Here is a 14827-nt window from a genome sequence, read left to right as displayed (position 1 = left end):
TTAGGCCTCGTAGAGTAGGTCTCTTAGTTCCGATATGAGGGGCAGTGGGTAACAGTCTTTGATCGTAATATCGTTGAGTCGTCGATAATCGACACAAAGTCTTTTCTTCCCGTTCTTCTTTGGTACGAATAGTACGGGGTATCCTGCGGGTGATTTCGAAGGTCTGATGAATCCTTTCGCAAGATTTTCGTCAAGCCATTCGTCTAAGGCTTTCATTTCTTCTTGGTTGAGTAGGTATATTTTGTTAAAGGTGGGTTCGTGTCCTTCCTTAATTTCGATCTTGTGATCCCACTTGCTGTGTTCCGGTAATCCGGTCTCGAGTTCTGGTGCAAAGAGTTTGCTGTAGACCCTGTATTCAACAGGTATCTTTGACATTGGATCTTCCGTGACTTTGTCAATCGTCGTGGCTGCTAGCGTCCTAGTGCCAATGTCTTTTATCCTTAGCATCAGGCGTGGTCTTGCTCTGGTTGCTGCTAGTAATCCGCATGAGGCCTTCGTCGAGTGCTTCTCAGAGGCTGGATTGAATTTTATTCGGCCGGTAACCCAATCGATTTGTGGGTTATGTCTTCGTAGCCATGGAATTCCGAGGATAACGTCGTGGTTTCCTATCTCCGTGATGTCGAGGCTGATAAGCTCCTGATGGCCATGGTAGAGCAAAGGGAGTTGCGCTGTCTCCTGATCAATGCTGCCTCCGCCATACTCGACTTCTTTCCCTTCCACATTCCTTAGTCGGTAAGGGTTTTGCTTCTGATTCCATGGTATTTCTCGCTGTTGCACTATTCGGGGTGCGATAAAGTTTCCTTGGGCTCCTGAGTCTATCAGGACCTGTGTGGTGTATCCGCCCAGGTTTACTGTGATCTTCATTTGTGCGTCGTCGTCGAATGTAGTATATAGGGACTTGCTGGGGGAGCTTGCCATGTGTCCCGGACAAGGCGGCTCTCCTAGTTTTTTGAGTAGAGGGCCTTCTCGCCCTTCTTTCGGTCTTTGCCGAGGTTACTTTCTCTGATTCCTAGACGAGGTGGGCTGGGCGTCTCGCCGTCCTGTCCTTGCTTGTCTAGTTCTTGTTGTCGGAATTTCTAACTTTCGCTTTTTGGAATGTAGTGGAGTTTGCATAGGTCTTCCCTGCAATTCCACCAGACTCCCGTGAAGTGGTTTACACACTTCTGAGGGTATTCGATGCTGGGTCGTAGGAATGCTATTCCATCGTTATTAGTTTTCCATTCTCCGGGTTCTCCCCGTACTTCCCAATATAAGAGTTCTTATTCCTCATAGGCTCTGCGGATTCGCAGTTCTTCTTTTCTTTTAGGGTATAGTTCGTTTTCTGCTTTCTTTGAGAGATGGTAGGCATAGTGATCGAAGATGCAGTAGATCCATGCTATCTCCTTGTGTTCTCTGTGCTGTGTCGTAATCCTGGGATCGTCTTCCAAGAATATTTCTTCATCCCGGGTTTGTATGATTGTTATAGGGATTTTGTTATGATATTCTTCTACATGGAAGGCGATCTGTTGGCAGTCGTCTTAGGGGTCGATATATTTATATTCTAGTACTTCCTTAATTTTTTCCATTCTGTCGAGATGGTGTTCTTCTTCTGCGTCTTCCAGGTCGGTATCGTCTATCGACGTTCCTTGTGGACGTACTTCCGCCGAGGGTGGTCCGTCTACGACGTCTTCAGCCTATTCCGAGATAGGTTAAGGAGTAGCGCGGGTTCTTTGTAGCAATTCAAAGGTCGAGTCGCTGGCTACCGTGGTATATGGTGAGCTCCATCGTTGGCTTAGGTTGTCCTTTGCTTGGTATACTCGGGTCTGGGTGCTAGCGTCCCTAAATTGTTGTTGTCTCAGCATTTCATCCAATTGCTCGGTGGCTTTGCAAGCGTATTTGCTGGCTACCGCGAGGGTTCGTTCCGTCTTTCTATCGTTTTGGGGTTAGTAGACAAATTAGGTTGCTTTATACTTAAGTTGATACTGTCCTCGGGTGTTTCCGCGTAGTGCGATGCGGCAGTCTCGGGTTTTCCGCATGTATTGGAGGGTGTCTCCAACTTCGCTGTTGTTTCGAATTTGCATCGTGTAGTTGATGGCGTCTTGTATCTGTTTGATAGCTGTCTCGTTTTCTTCTTCGAGTTTCCTAGCTTCTTCTTCTAAGAAACTTTCCGGGGTGTTTACTTCATTCGTCTGTCGATAGTTGGCGAGGCGTAGGATGTCCCATAAGAGTCCCGGTTGGTACACAATGCTACCATCTTGGAAGGCGTTGTTGAGTTCCGCGGCCTTCTTTGCTTGTTCCCAGTCGTCGAGTAGCTCCTGTCGCTGCTTAATGTAATCCGGTCCACCGGTGTATCGGTCTATCACAGCAATGGCCTTAGGTATGTTGGTAGTGTCGTATCCCGATCGTCCTGCTAGGTTTTAAGGGTACCATCCACTATTCTCTTTTGCATGCCTATGCGTAGTGCAATCATTGTCATAGCAGGCTGTCCATCCCTTTTCTTCGTAGCTAGGGATTTTGGTTGCAGCGTTGGCTTGCTTAGGGGTTGCCGTAAGTTTCTTAGGCTGTATGCAGTGTCTAGCCATGTATCCTGGCTTGTCGCAGTTGTAGCATTTGAATTCTCTGCGTCTGGGTTTGTCTTTTTGCGCGACGCTCAGGTCCATGGGTCCGCTGTGTTGTCCATGTGCGGTGCTCTGCTGATTGTTGTTCCTGTTGTTCTGGTTTTTGTTGAACTTGTGTTGGGGTTGCCATTGGTATTTCTTTCCTGAGTTAGCTGTTTGACGTTTTTCTCCTTTTTCCTTGCGTCGTTCAAACAGTCGGTTGTCAATCTTAATAGCGTATTCGACATAATCAAGGAAGCTAGGTGGCGTGTCCACTTTGGCCATTTCGTCCTTGACGTCGTCCTTGAGACCCTGGTAGAAAGCGAAGACTTTGCTTTCGTCGGTCATGTCGAGTCTGGCTGCGAGTCGTCGAAATTCTGCGGCGTACATTGTAGCTGATTTGTTTTGTCGTAGGCTTGCTAGTTCTCTTTCTGCTTGTCTTTTCTCATCGGGGTCTAAGAAGAGAGATTGAAGGGCTTTAACATATCCACTGAAGCTGAAAAAGATGTCCTTCACTTCTTGACTGTATCTCTCGATAGGGGTGTCCAGCCATTCTTGTTGGAGGGGTTCGAACCAAGCGAGGGCCTTCCCTCTCAAGAAGGTGGCGGCGTGGACGACACGTTCGGTATCGTTCTGGAACGTGTTGATGTGGAAGGCTTGGTAGGTCCGTATCTGTACCAAGTATCCTTTGAGCTGTCCAGGGGTTCCGTCGAAGGTGGTAGGGGTGTTGAGCTTAAGGCGTTCTCTTCCTTCGACAGGAGCTGATATGACGTTCGCGGCAGCTCGAAGGGTTGTGACTTCCTTCTCTAGTTCTTTGGTGCGGCGGGCTTGTTCCTGTAGCTCCTTGAGGGCTTTGACGTTCTGGTTGAACAGGTTTTTCATTTCCCTGAGCTCGTTGTTGTTCCGCTCAAGTTGCCGCTTAAGTTCTTCATTGTCGTCATCGCTATCGGATTCCTCCTTCATTTCCTGGTCTTGAATCTCTTGGGCCAGATTCTGGGGAATACGTCTCTCGGACGTGGACGAGGTTCCAGGAGTAGGGTTTTCGGTAGTTCCGTGCGAAGACATCTTGTCTTATACTGTTCGTTAGTCTCAAAGGGCAACTTACTGAACAGGAGCAATCAAAGTGTTACGGCCAGCTATCTGACAGTAGGGTTCTGCTAACAGAAGGTGCAGTAAGAGACTAACACTGGTTCGTAGAGGTCGTTCTGGTAGATCGTAGGGTTAGGGTAAGGTAATCAGTCTTACACTATGGTAACGAGGTTCTTAGTATTCACAATACTGAGAGGTAAGCTGAAAGTCATTCGAGGATGAATCACAAGTTGATTGCTGAAGAACTATCTAGAGGGCTTGAGCAGGTACTCAAGTCCTGGTCTATATAGGAGTCTATCTACACGTATTGTCTGTAGTCGTTGGAGATCATATTGATCGAACATGATCCGTTGGCCCCCAACTCTTCTTGGATCATTCTGACCTAGAATGATTCATCACGTGACTTGTTCCGTTCTATAGTTCTTCCGTTCCGAGAGGTTACCTTTTGTTCCCGTGGCCCTGCATACAAAGTCCTGTCATAACCGCCCAACCGAGTGGGTCCTGTTAGGTGTATCTAACGGGTCGTAACATATAACCTATAGGCGAAACCAGCATAGAACGCTCAGAATGGGGAAAAGTGGTGTTGTTGGTTGAAGAACTAACTAACTGGCTAGAGGGCTGTGGAGGCTGGCTAAGACCAGTGGTGGCGGCCGTCAGCCCACGTGACGGGCCGGCGAGGCCTGCTACCTACAAATATTGAGTAGCTATAACTATAAGCCTTAAATAGAAGTTAACCTTTCGTGGCCTGGTTAATACTTTGGATAACTTGTAGAGGAATCTAATACTCATCTTATTATTTACTTCTTTTAAAGGAGGGACTAGTAGTAATGGCAGCCGACACAGTTTAATAACTACGAATTAGAGGTGTTTAAACATATTGAAAAAGATATAGCTGTTGTAAAATTAGATATTTTGTATCTGTAGGCGTTTAGCCTTCGATGGGATAGCTGGCCAAGACTGATGACCGATGCCGATGTATCATTTACACGTACTAAACGTGCTACACAAGGTCGGCTGAGCGGAAACATATTTATCCTGCTTCTTAAATACCCGGTAGGTTGCTTTGAAAGGGTTGAGATATACCGATACTAGACTACGGATGTGTATATTTAGGTAGTCAGACGGTTAACGCCATAAGGCAGTGCCGCTCTAGACTGATAATGAACATTTTAAAGACTGGTGGCCGCGAGAGCAATCATGTAGCCCTATAGATGTTCCGAGATTATACATGAGCCAACACGAACGATTCATATGTATGTCTTATAAATTAGGGTTATTATCAGCAAATCGGTATGGAAGGGCTATATCCCATTTCAAACAAATAAACTGTCATAGCATACTCATGATCAACCCCTGAGAAGGATTTACATTAATCTAGATAAGAATTTCGTTTTATACTGCATCTAGATCAGAACATACTCATATTTATATTCATGGCATTGTGATCAGTCGGACATGAAACACACTCTCGACGCTACCACGTGTGCGTTTACTTTGCGCAGGTCAACATTGCTGGGAAAGTCTCTAGTTAAGGATTAATATCAACTTCAGAGGGTTTTGTCTTCATTAATCTTCAATTAGTTATTACGAGGATGAAAAAGACAATGACAGCTCCCTTGCCCATTGGTACGCTCTTATTCTTGAACTGGTAACCTTCTTGAACTTAGGTTACGCCGACTGTGAGTCCGGTCTCTAGCTCTTTTAACACCTAATAAGGTGCCTTTAACGTAACAGATTCGAACTTTCAACGAACTTTGCCCCTTTCTAACGAGAAGACTTGGCGTTCTGCCACTTCTTCCAACCTTAAAGAGAAAAGCAGTGAACGAGACAAGAGCTTTAACTACAGCGATATATATTTAGGCCAAAAGCCATGCTTACAACATCTCAACTCAACACTTGCCGCACACAATTTTAAACTAAAGTATTTCCTTAATACAAGTACGTTCGATGCCATGCTCCCCACCACTTATCAATATCATGAGCAGATAATCAGTCTAATAAGTCTCGACCCTCAATTGCAGATGCTGGTTCACACACCTCCATTTCCTGGGGCAATTGGCACGGCTTACTTGCCGGGGGCTGGGCCTGAGCCACTTTGGCCGCTCCTGTCTGCACTTCATCGTAGCTTCTCTCAAACAGAAAACCTGATGTATATGGGAACTGGCAAACGTTGCTATGTTTGGCGCTTGGGGTTTAACTTGTTCCGAATGATATTTGACGCAAATCAGTTAACCTCAAAAACAGTTCTTGTTACCACCCGACGCCCATGCCGCCCATAGATCACCCGTAGATATTCCGCAGTGTGACCAGGTGGAGCCAGAACAAAAGCCGCGCTTCACTTCTCACACTGGTTCGTAGAAACAATGAGATTAAAAACTAATAAGCTTGGTATAACGGCGTGCGTTTATAGTCTACGTGATTCGACAATAAAGTTTTGATTATACAGGGCCGTAAGGTCACTATCTGAAAACATGGTAAACCGTTTTTAAGAGTGGCTACCCAGTGTATATAGAAACGCGTAGCTGGATACTTTATGTCAGATAAAGTTCTGTTATAGGACTCTTTCCATAGTGTCGGATGCGAGATATTGACTGCCTTGTCAGTAGGTCATAAGTGGTAGTCCATTCCGGTCAATTGGCAGAAATAACAGTTTCCGCTGCTTACTGCTCCGCCCAAAGAATCCTAGCTAATGACCTTAGTAATCCCTCAGACAGATATGCTAATATTGCACCATATCCAAGCTCTGTGTTCTATAATAGTTTTCAAAATACAACCTTCTTTAGTATAATTCGAGGACAGCAATTAGATTGAAAATCGACCCGAGGCTCACGCATGTCAATCTCAATCTTTTTTTATAGTTATTTTCTTTATGTAAAAGCGTTTCTGAGTGGTCAGTATTCCAAGAAGGTCAATAATTCAAACGCATTTGTCTGGGCGTACAAGCAGTCTGGAGCAGTGACTGAATCCAAACGTATCTGATAATAATAGCTGTGTGTACGCCCTCTATAGTTACTAAAACAGGATGAAAATTCCATTTACTTAAGCTTAGTAAGAACAGTTGATGCCCATAAGGGAGATCTTGGTTTATTATCACTCGGGCCGCAAAATCATTGGCTACCTTTGTTTGATACGATAAATATATATAGGAAGTCGACTGTTTATTACGACACCTGAGCTAGAGAAGCGTCCGAAGTATTCCGTCTTCCGTAGGATGAGTAATTCAAGCACTAAGCGAGATTGCGCCAAGCCCCCCTAAAAGCCATCTTACTAATCAGTCCCGCACCAAGTTCGGGATAACCGGGTTGGAACTTTAAACTCTGTCAATCACATCTATTTCACTCATCAAAAACATCAAACTGCCCATCGCAATGGCTCACCATCCGTCGTTCACTTTAGCCGGCCTCTGTAAGTGACGGAAATGTGTATTCAACCATCCATTACATAACCTGCTGACCTGTGTTTAGTGGCTGTTGGCGGCACCGCAGGATTCCTAAAGACGCAGTCCAAACCATCACTCATCGCGGGCCTTGGACTTGGAGCTGCTTATGCATACTCAGGCAAGTAACATCTGCGAACTTTGAATAATTTTGCGGCTTTAATTGACACCGATTTAGGCTACCTGCTCAAGGAGAACAAAGACTATGGTGCAGAGCTCGCTCTAGGAAACAGCATTGTGCTGCTCGGCGCTGGCGCCTCCAGAGCTATCAGGACTGGAGGAAGGGCGCCCATACCATTGGCTTTGACAGTCACCGGCGCGTTGGCAACATTTTATTATCAGAAGAAGTATCGGGAGTTCACATATGGAGTTTAGGGGGGGATTTTGCTTTGTAAGACTATGTGTGGACAAAATTATGGCTTCGTGCCGCACATCGATAATATCAATTCCACATCCCGATGTAACAATATCGAGGCTTTTAGTAATAAAGAGACTCTCGCTAATACTCCAACCGCCATCCAAATTTTGCGAGTATGTTAAATAGCTTTCTAGGACATACCACACTACCTACCTAAGCGTAATGCCATGCATTGTTTCCTAGCCTTGAACGTACTTATGATGTAGACATTTAAGCAGTCGCAAATAACTTTTTGGAAGGCCGAGTGCATGATAACTAGTTGTTAGCGTTTGTTCAACGGGCAGAGGAAGCCTGGTCTGATGGCTCTTGAGACAGAATTAATCAGACTTGCAGAGCATTATGGCTGTACTGCAAGCCATGAGAGCTTTTAAAAACAGACATCTTGGTAAGTAATCACACACCTGGGCGTGTGTCATTAGGGTGATATTGTTTCCTTAGTTCCTTGTACAAAGCGTCATTAATAGGGATGGTCTTAAGGAATCAAACATTTTAGTCTATCTATGCTATAAAGGAAATAAAAACAAAAAACAGAGTATGGTTACCAAACAACATGCCGCCAGTTTTGTACATAAAAAATGAACCGTTTCCCATGTTGTCCTTCACATCGTTTCGAAAGCATCCAGTCGCTGTGAAACATTTATCACAGTAATTATACTTCGTCCTCCTTTAGTAAGGCGTCTGGCCCATCCTGGATGAAATCAGTTAACGTGTGTTGACTCTCGAGCGTCAGGTTAGGGATGCCTTACACATTGCCAGATGGAAAGTAGCGAGCCACGACATATGTTTTGCCGTCAAGAGCATTTGCGATGGCCAATCCGACTTTTTCAGTGGATCTCCAGACAGCCTGGGCTTTACTCATGTGTCAAATACCATTCATGAGAAGACCAATGTTCCACGTTAGGAAATCAACTTACTGTAATGTCCATAATCCGCAAATACCTTTCCATTAGAACTATCCTGGGGAATTGGTTGATTGGTGTAGTACGGCTTTTCGTTGAGCCACCAAGTGGTAGCAGATTCGTAAGGAGGGTTGGGACTGCCCCACTGGTAGTAAAGGTTCTCGCCCTGCTCTCCACGGTTCGTATCGTGTTCCAGTTTACCAACTGCGGTCAGCTTGATTGCGTACGCCTGAGCAGAAACGGCTAGATCGGCATCCCATTTCAAAGGAGGAACTCCAACTAGCTTTCGAGCTTCGTTGTGAAGATCCAGAGCCTTCTGTTGATCAGCAGTTAATCCGGGGTTGGGATTAGATGAAGTAGATGCTGCAGGTGTAGAAGTGGTGCTAGTAAATAAGGTACTAGAGGTAAGAGTAGAGTTCAGAGTGGAGGTGGTGTTTGAAGATATAGTGTAGTTAAACAGCCTTATGGTGGTGGTTTTAGTGGCAGTTGACGTGATGAGTGTCGTCGGGGCATTGCCTTCGGTTTTAGTACTGGTGACTAAAGGTAGAAGCCAGTTTTGGCTTGCGACATTCGTAGCAAGAAGAAATACCGAGGTAGTCGCAGTAAGGGAGAAATGCATGGTGTAATAATATTCAGTCACCAGGATCTGAAAGTGAAAAGAAGAACAAAATAATATAAAAATAAAAATCGGTGCTGGATGCAAACGTGAACAGTATCTAGAAAGTAATTGGAAAGACACACAATACACGAAGGGAGGGTAAACCAGAGATGAGTTGGAGGTGTATCGAAATTAAGGTACAAACCCTGGTCATTGCATCTTGCATATATACCACTTTCCCACATTTTCTGGTTGACAGGTTCTTAGGTAAGGCCGGAGAATTTGCCGCGTTCATGCTCAAATTCGAGACCATTGACCATTCTTTGATACGCAAGCCACTACATCAGCCTAATTTAACTATCAGACACAGTGTCTTAGCTTGTGCGGCGACAAGTCCCCTTGGTCTCGGCCAATTCCGCTCTTACTCTCTTTGTTGATAATGCGAAACACAAGCTGTCGCTTTTGGAAGATTTGAGGGATTTTACTGGCAGTTTGGTCTAGAACGATAGTATGAAAAGAATTGTAAGCCGTCTTCGATTAAAGCTTACGCAGCAATATGGGAGGCAACAATGGATCATCGACATCTAAGAGATGCTGGCTGCCCCTGATCGTCCAGACAAGTGCATTCCAGATTTTGTTATACTCGTCAGTGGCTGCTAAGCGACCTCAAAATAACACTTAGTGTAAGTGCAGCCAAGGCCAAAGGGGAGACTTGTCTTAATTCAATGGCATGTAAGGGGCGCAAACATGTTGACCTGTTTCCCCGTCATTTTCCCCATCTTGGCGTCAAATGTCGAAAATCGGCACCAGATAGATAGTAATGGATCCTTGCGAGGGTATATTTCTACAGAAGCAGTTACTTCGGACGAATATACCCTTGATCGACAACTTCCTTGGCATCACCTTGGCTGAGGATCTCCGGCTCTGGCGTGGTGCCGACGCGTCAACCTCCTCCAATCATAATCTGGTAACCATGGTCGGAGGTCGAAGGGTTCCTTACAATACTACTATTGAATAGTGAACTTAGAGCATTGAAGAATGTGAGTCAAGTCCTGGCAAGTTTGCACATACCAGTCGCGTCACAAGTGATTCGGTTTGTACCTATTCCATCTGGGGATGTGCGGAAGTAGGCATTTCTCATAAAGTAAAGAAAGCCGGCCCCCACTCATGGAAGGCCACACAATATTTCAGTTGTGTTGTATCTATGTATATGAACATTGAAATGTGATTAAAATCTCCTGGTTAAAGAATGAGTGATAATTGATCGATACCCGACGGCTAAGAATCCAATGATAGACCCTTGGTTCGCATTATACATTTATTAGTATGTCAATCACTAACTCTTGTCAACAATCATTCACCTCTGAGACGATAATCACAGTTTATTTTAGCGCAAATAAATATCTATTTTGCATGGACTAGGCGTTCGTGAGGTTGACAAGTAAGGCGAACTTACACCGTGCAGGGTAGCTGAAGCCATCCGCTAAAGGACGGCAGATCTTGCTCCTACCAGCACAATGCCAGCAGATCTTGCCATTCAATAATCCCATCACCTTGCGCTAGCCGTCTCCCGTAGCTGACAAAAAGTTGGGTTAGGAGTCTCTGGGCCGAATCTATTGCGATCAGACAGCCAATTTCTCATTGAACCAACTATTTCTTTGCGGCCTGACTTAAACCCAAATTGGCATGTCCCGACTATCATCATGGCCTTTGGCCAACTTCTTTAGACTTTTTGAAGAAATCATCAGCATAAACTAGAGAAAATATCATGTACTCGCCGTGGTAGTCGCGGGCGGGTTTGAGCCGCTGAGGTGGGCTATGGGATGCGATGGGCCCTAGCGATGCGCTGCATGAAGATTTTGTTAGGTAGGCTACATTGGCACAGCCGCCAATAAAGATACGGGAAGTGGGGGCGATGAGCCGAGACCCAGGTCTAGACACAATAGCCGACTGCGGCACCACGAAAGACGGCTCCGGTAACAAGAAATGACAAGAATGGGCATTGCGACCGTTATATGACACTTAAAACTAAAGCGGCTGTCTAGATAACCGAGCCCTTCGAGACTCTTTGTCCCCCTCCCCATGCTGGAAGCCACTGTTTCTACACTGTGGGTGATCGTGTCCTACTAGTCAATCCCTGGTTAGAAGTATGAGCCGCGTCATGATCAAATTGAAGCCGATTTCGGTTGTTGACTTTCCCTCTTTGTTTCTCTCAATTCTAGGATACAAAAGTGAAAAATAAGTTTAAGTAGGATCTGGGACAGCATATATATCCGTTGATCGGCCCAGATTCACCAGTTGCTCTTTCTGTCCTTGAGCCTGATTGTTAGTCCCTTTGCCGGATGCGGAGGTGGTGCCTTGTAGAGACTAGCTGATCTCTTCCATAGGACGTATAGGATAATGTGGTATGCAGATCCTTCCGAGCAATCGGGAATGATCTTCTTTACATTGACGAACATCTGCAAGGTTGGCTCCGATTGTGTTGCCAAGTTCTGACTTAGATCATCCGCAAGGAGAGCGGGTTTTTTTTATAGACCTTCAAGCTGTTTCATTCATCTTGTGGGAGGGGGACAGATAAGCGGATGACCAGCAACTCACCAAAGCTAAGTTATCAGAGGACAAATTATTCGCCATATTCTCTAGCGTGTGAGTAACACGCTCTTACCAAATAAACAAGAAGACCGTGCATTTTCTGAATTCTGGTGTTCCATTTTCTCTCTTGCTAATAGGCAAGAGAGAAAATGCAGGTCACGGAGGGGCTGACCTTTCGGAAGAAAAAACCCGAACTGCGGAATTGAAATCACATGTTACGACCCGACAGTTAACAGACCACTGACGACGACCCCGCAGGGGCTCAGCGGTTATAGGGACGGCCGTCAGCCGTTACGTCGTAACAACCCCCACGGAACGGAAGAACTAGGATACAGGTCACGTGACGATAAGCAGGACCGACGGACGATAAGCGGTCCTGGGACAGGACCGACGGTGCCAAGGGCGGTCCATGGCGATGGACCGACGTCCTGGGTGTCGGTCCCCCAGGATCAGGAAGTGTTCAGCATGGAACCAGACTTGTATATAGTTGGGACTCGAGTCCTCTCGAGTCCTACCTTTCCTAGTTCTTCAGCAATCAACTTCGTGATTACCCTAACCGGTACTTTCAGCTATACCTAAGTGACGACTACTCTACGACTCTTGTTGAGGCCTTGACTGATCACCAAGACCTTTGAAGATCTACGATCTATTCGACCAGGACCACGGAACGACTGTTACTACTCTCAATCCCTGGCTTACTGTTAACACAAACCCACTGTCAGTTAGCTGGCCGTAACATCACATTTCTTTCTTGTCCAATTAAACAGCAGAAAAGGATTTCGCATCTATCACCGGATAACAGAAAAATGAAGTAAAAGGGAGAGTTGATATACATTAAGCTTCCGAATACTCCAATATTTACACGGAGGCAGTAACATTAATCAATCGCCAACTTATTTCGACCACATCTATGCATAGCTGTGTGTCGTTTCAGGTAATTTGGACAATCAACGTATCCAGCCTCACTAGATTGACTTAATAATGTACCAGCCTTTAGTTAGAAAGCACTACTATGTTATTCTTTATAAACCTGTCTTATCAGACGCATTTTCTTTAATAAGCTTTCGTAATTGCCTAATCTCATGTATACATTTGTACAAACACCCTAGCTTAACCTCTTATGCCATTCTTCCTGTTTTTCAAGCTCGTCTGCTGATCTGGACTGGAACTGGCTTATTAAATGCGTGTGTTCCAAAGGGTAAAGTTCTATGTTTATGTATTCTTGTGACTTCCAATGCATCTCCTTCGTTCACAATATCGATATTGAACTCATTCAACAGCAAAGCCACTGATGTTAGAATAGTGCTTTTGGCTAAAGCTTCCCCAGGGCACCTCCAAGCCCCACCCCCGAATGGAAACCAATGCCCTTGAAGCCCGGAGTTGACTAGCTTGGCTTTAGCATCATCATGTATTGTCTTTGGGGCTGATGTGATACGTGTCCTCGGCGAAATATTGGTTTCTTTTTGGATCAGGATGGGTCCGCTGCTTGTGTCGTCAGGATAGCGAAGAAAACGCTCAGCCCAAAATATCTCAACGGAATGTTCTGGCCCGCCGTTGATTATATGGCCCTGATTCCAAAACGCGGTGTCCAAACCACCTAACCAGCTAGCTGTCATTGTTACTTTTGATCCTTGGTGGGGACCAAACCCAGAAGTGGCGCGGGTGCGACCAGTAGCGCCTGCAATATGAAGACGAAGGGTTTCTCGATAAACAGAGTTAAGAAGTGGTGCGCTCCCAAGGTTGACTGCATCCCTTGGTAGTGCTGTTTCAGACCCATTTATTGAAAGCTCATGTCTCATTCGAGATAAAAGGGGCTTATCAAGAAACGTATGTAATATCATCCATGTAGCTGCGGGAATGGTGTTTGCGGTAGTTCTTAGTGGACATGTTAGCTGCCAAGCAAGGCCGGCATAGTGCGAATGGAGAATATCAGATGACACCAAACTTACACAAACAGGTAACCAAGCATAACTGTAGAGATTCCTTCGTCTGAAAAGCCCAATTTCTCATGTCGCCGAACCATTCTTCTTATGTAGTGCGTCCCCCATATCGGTTCATAGTCACAATTGACCAAATTGTCATCTGTCCAGTCAAATAATTGATGGCACCGTCGTCGCCAACATTGAAAATGGGCCAACAGTTTGTCTCTCTTCCGATATTGGGATGGGAAAAGCCATTTAGGTAGCCCACGAGAGATAATAGGAAATGCTTCGTAAAATTCCCAAAAGTCTTCGCAGAACGAGGGGCATACCGAAAAAAGGTGTTTACCATATAGGGCTTCGACTTCAGCTTTGAAGATTAAATCTCTAAAGAATCTATAAACATCTGGAAGCTGAGTCAAACTTTTGCTTGGATCAAGATGATGTTGAAGTTGGCGTCGAAAGTTTCGCGAAAACATTTCAATAATGCTTTTTAATGAATCTCCGGTCAGAAAAAGTAAGAAATCTCTTCGCTGATGCTCAATAATTCTTCTTGAAGGGTCTATGTGATCTGTTTTATGGCTCTCTTTGTCGTGTTCTTCAAAGCTGGCGATGTGCGAATGGTCGAAGATAGCGACATCAGCAGATGTCAACCCGAAGAAAATAACGAGTGCATCTAGAAGCCCGGGAACAGGAGTGAACTCTCGAGAGTTTCTGAAAACATCTCGGACTGCCTTTCCAGGCAGGGCAATGCTAAGACATCGTCCTGGTAGAGACAAGGGAACAAGAGAACCCTGGAACTCCTTTCTGCAAATGTGGTAAGTCAATAAAATATCACGAATCGATAATTTTCGAGGTACTCAACGTACTGAAGCCCGCGAAGAAAGGTTTCGGTATCGAAAAGTATAGACCAGGTATCTCTAATGGATTTTATTGTGAGTAAACGACCAAAGGCCTTTGGTAGCGTGTGTCGATTTAGTGCTCGTATTCTTGAGCGGACGTTGAATGAAGCCAAAGGATAGGCCGCAAGAACAAAAAGAATGAATATAAACACATTGCCGGCGATTTGCACGAATAGTATGGAGAGTTCATGATCCATAAGAGCGCGCCCATTGACAAGTTGCATAATCATTATGGTGTTGTGTAAATAAATCTTCGATCAAAAGGTTTGGCGTAGATGTGTATGCAATTATGGTTCAACAGGCCACGGGCGTCTTTGCAGTCTTTAAGGAAGTGCTTAAGTAGTAAGTCGCATCTAAAAAAAGAAACTCTCCTAGATAGTAATTCTTCTTACACGCCC

General features: G+C 45.1%; 5 protein-coding genes across 5 annotated transcripts; 1 reads left to right on the top strand and 4 right to left on the bottom strand.

Annotated features, from left to right (window-relative positions):
* Positions 1–918, bottom strand: CTRU02_211469 (reverse transcriptase domain protein; the record flags this gene model as incomplete). Its single annotated transcript, XM_036720494.1, has 1 exon — positions 1–918. The coding sequence occupies one exon, from the start codon at positions 916–918 to the stop codon at positions 1–3; it is 918 nt and encodes a 305-aa protein (XP_036588237.1).
* A 1478-nt stretch (positions 919–2396) lies between these two features.
* Positions 2397–3641, bottom strand: CTRU02_211468 (reverse transcriptase domain protein; the record flags this gene model as incomplete). Its single annotated transcript, XM_036720493.2, has 1 exon — positions 2397–3641. The coding sequence occupies one exon, from the start codon at positions 3639–3641 to the stop codon at positions 2397–2399; it is 1245 nt and encodes a 414-aa protein (XP_036588236.2).
* A 3392-nt stretch (positions 3642–7033) lies between these two features.
* Positions 7034–7476, top strand: CTRU02_211467 (uncharacterized protein; the record flags this gene model as incomplete). The annotated part of the gene is made up of 3 exons (XM_036720492.2): positions 7034–7070; positions 7130–7222; positions 7280–7476. 3 exons carry the CDS (start codon positions 7034–7036, stop codon positions 7474–7476), a joined length of 327 nt encoding a protein of 108 aa, XP_036588235.2.
* A 785-nt stretch (positions 7477–8261) lies between these two features.
* CTRU02_211466 (scp-like extracellular) lies at positions 8262–9037 on the bottom strand (the record flags this gene model as incomplete). Its single annotated transcript, XM_036720491.2, has 2 exons — positions 8262–8368; positions 8434–9037. The coding sequence occupies 2 exons, from the start codon at positions 9035–9037 to the stop codon at positions 8262–8264; spliced, it is 711 nt and encodes a 236-aa protein (XP_036588234.2).
* A 3710-nt stretch (positions 9038–12747) lies between these two features.
* CTRU02_211465 (nacht and ankyrin domain protein) lies at positions 12748–14626 on the bottom strand (the record flags this gene model as incomplete). Its single annotated transcript, XM_036720490.1, has 3 exons — positions 12748–13483; positions 13558–14334; positions 14397–14626. 3 exons carry the CDS (start codon positions 14624–14626, stop codon positions 12748–12750), a joined length of 1743 nt encoding a protein of 580 aa, XP_036588233.1.
* Positions 14627–14827: the final 201 nt, after the last annotated feature.

The sequence above is a fragment of the Colletotrichum truncatum genome, assembly GCF_014235925.2.
Source record: "Colletotrichum truncatum strain CMES1059 chromosome Unknown Contig_0007, whole genome shotgun sequence".
NCBI lineage: Eukaryota > Fungi > Ascomycota > Sordariomycetes > Glomerellales > Glomerellaceae > Colletotrichum > Colletotrichum truncatum.
Note: the sequence above shows the minus strand (reverse complement) of the source record. Positions and strands in the feature narration are given on the sequence as shown.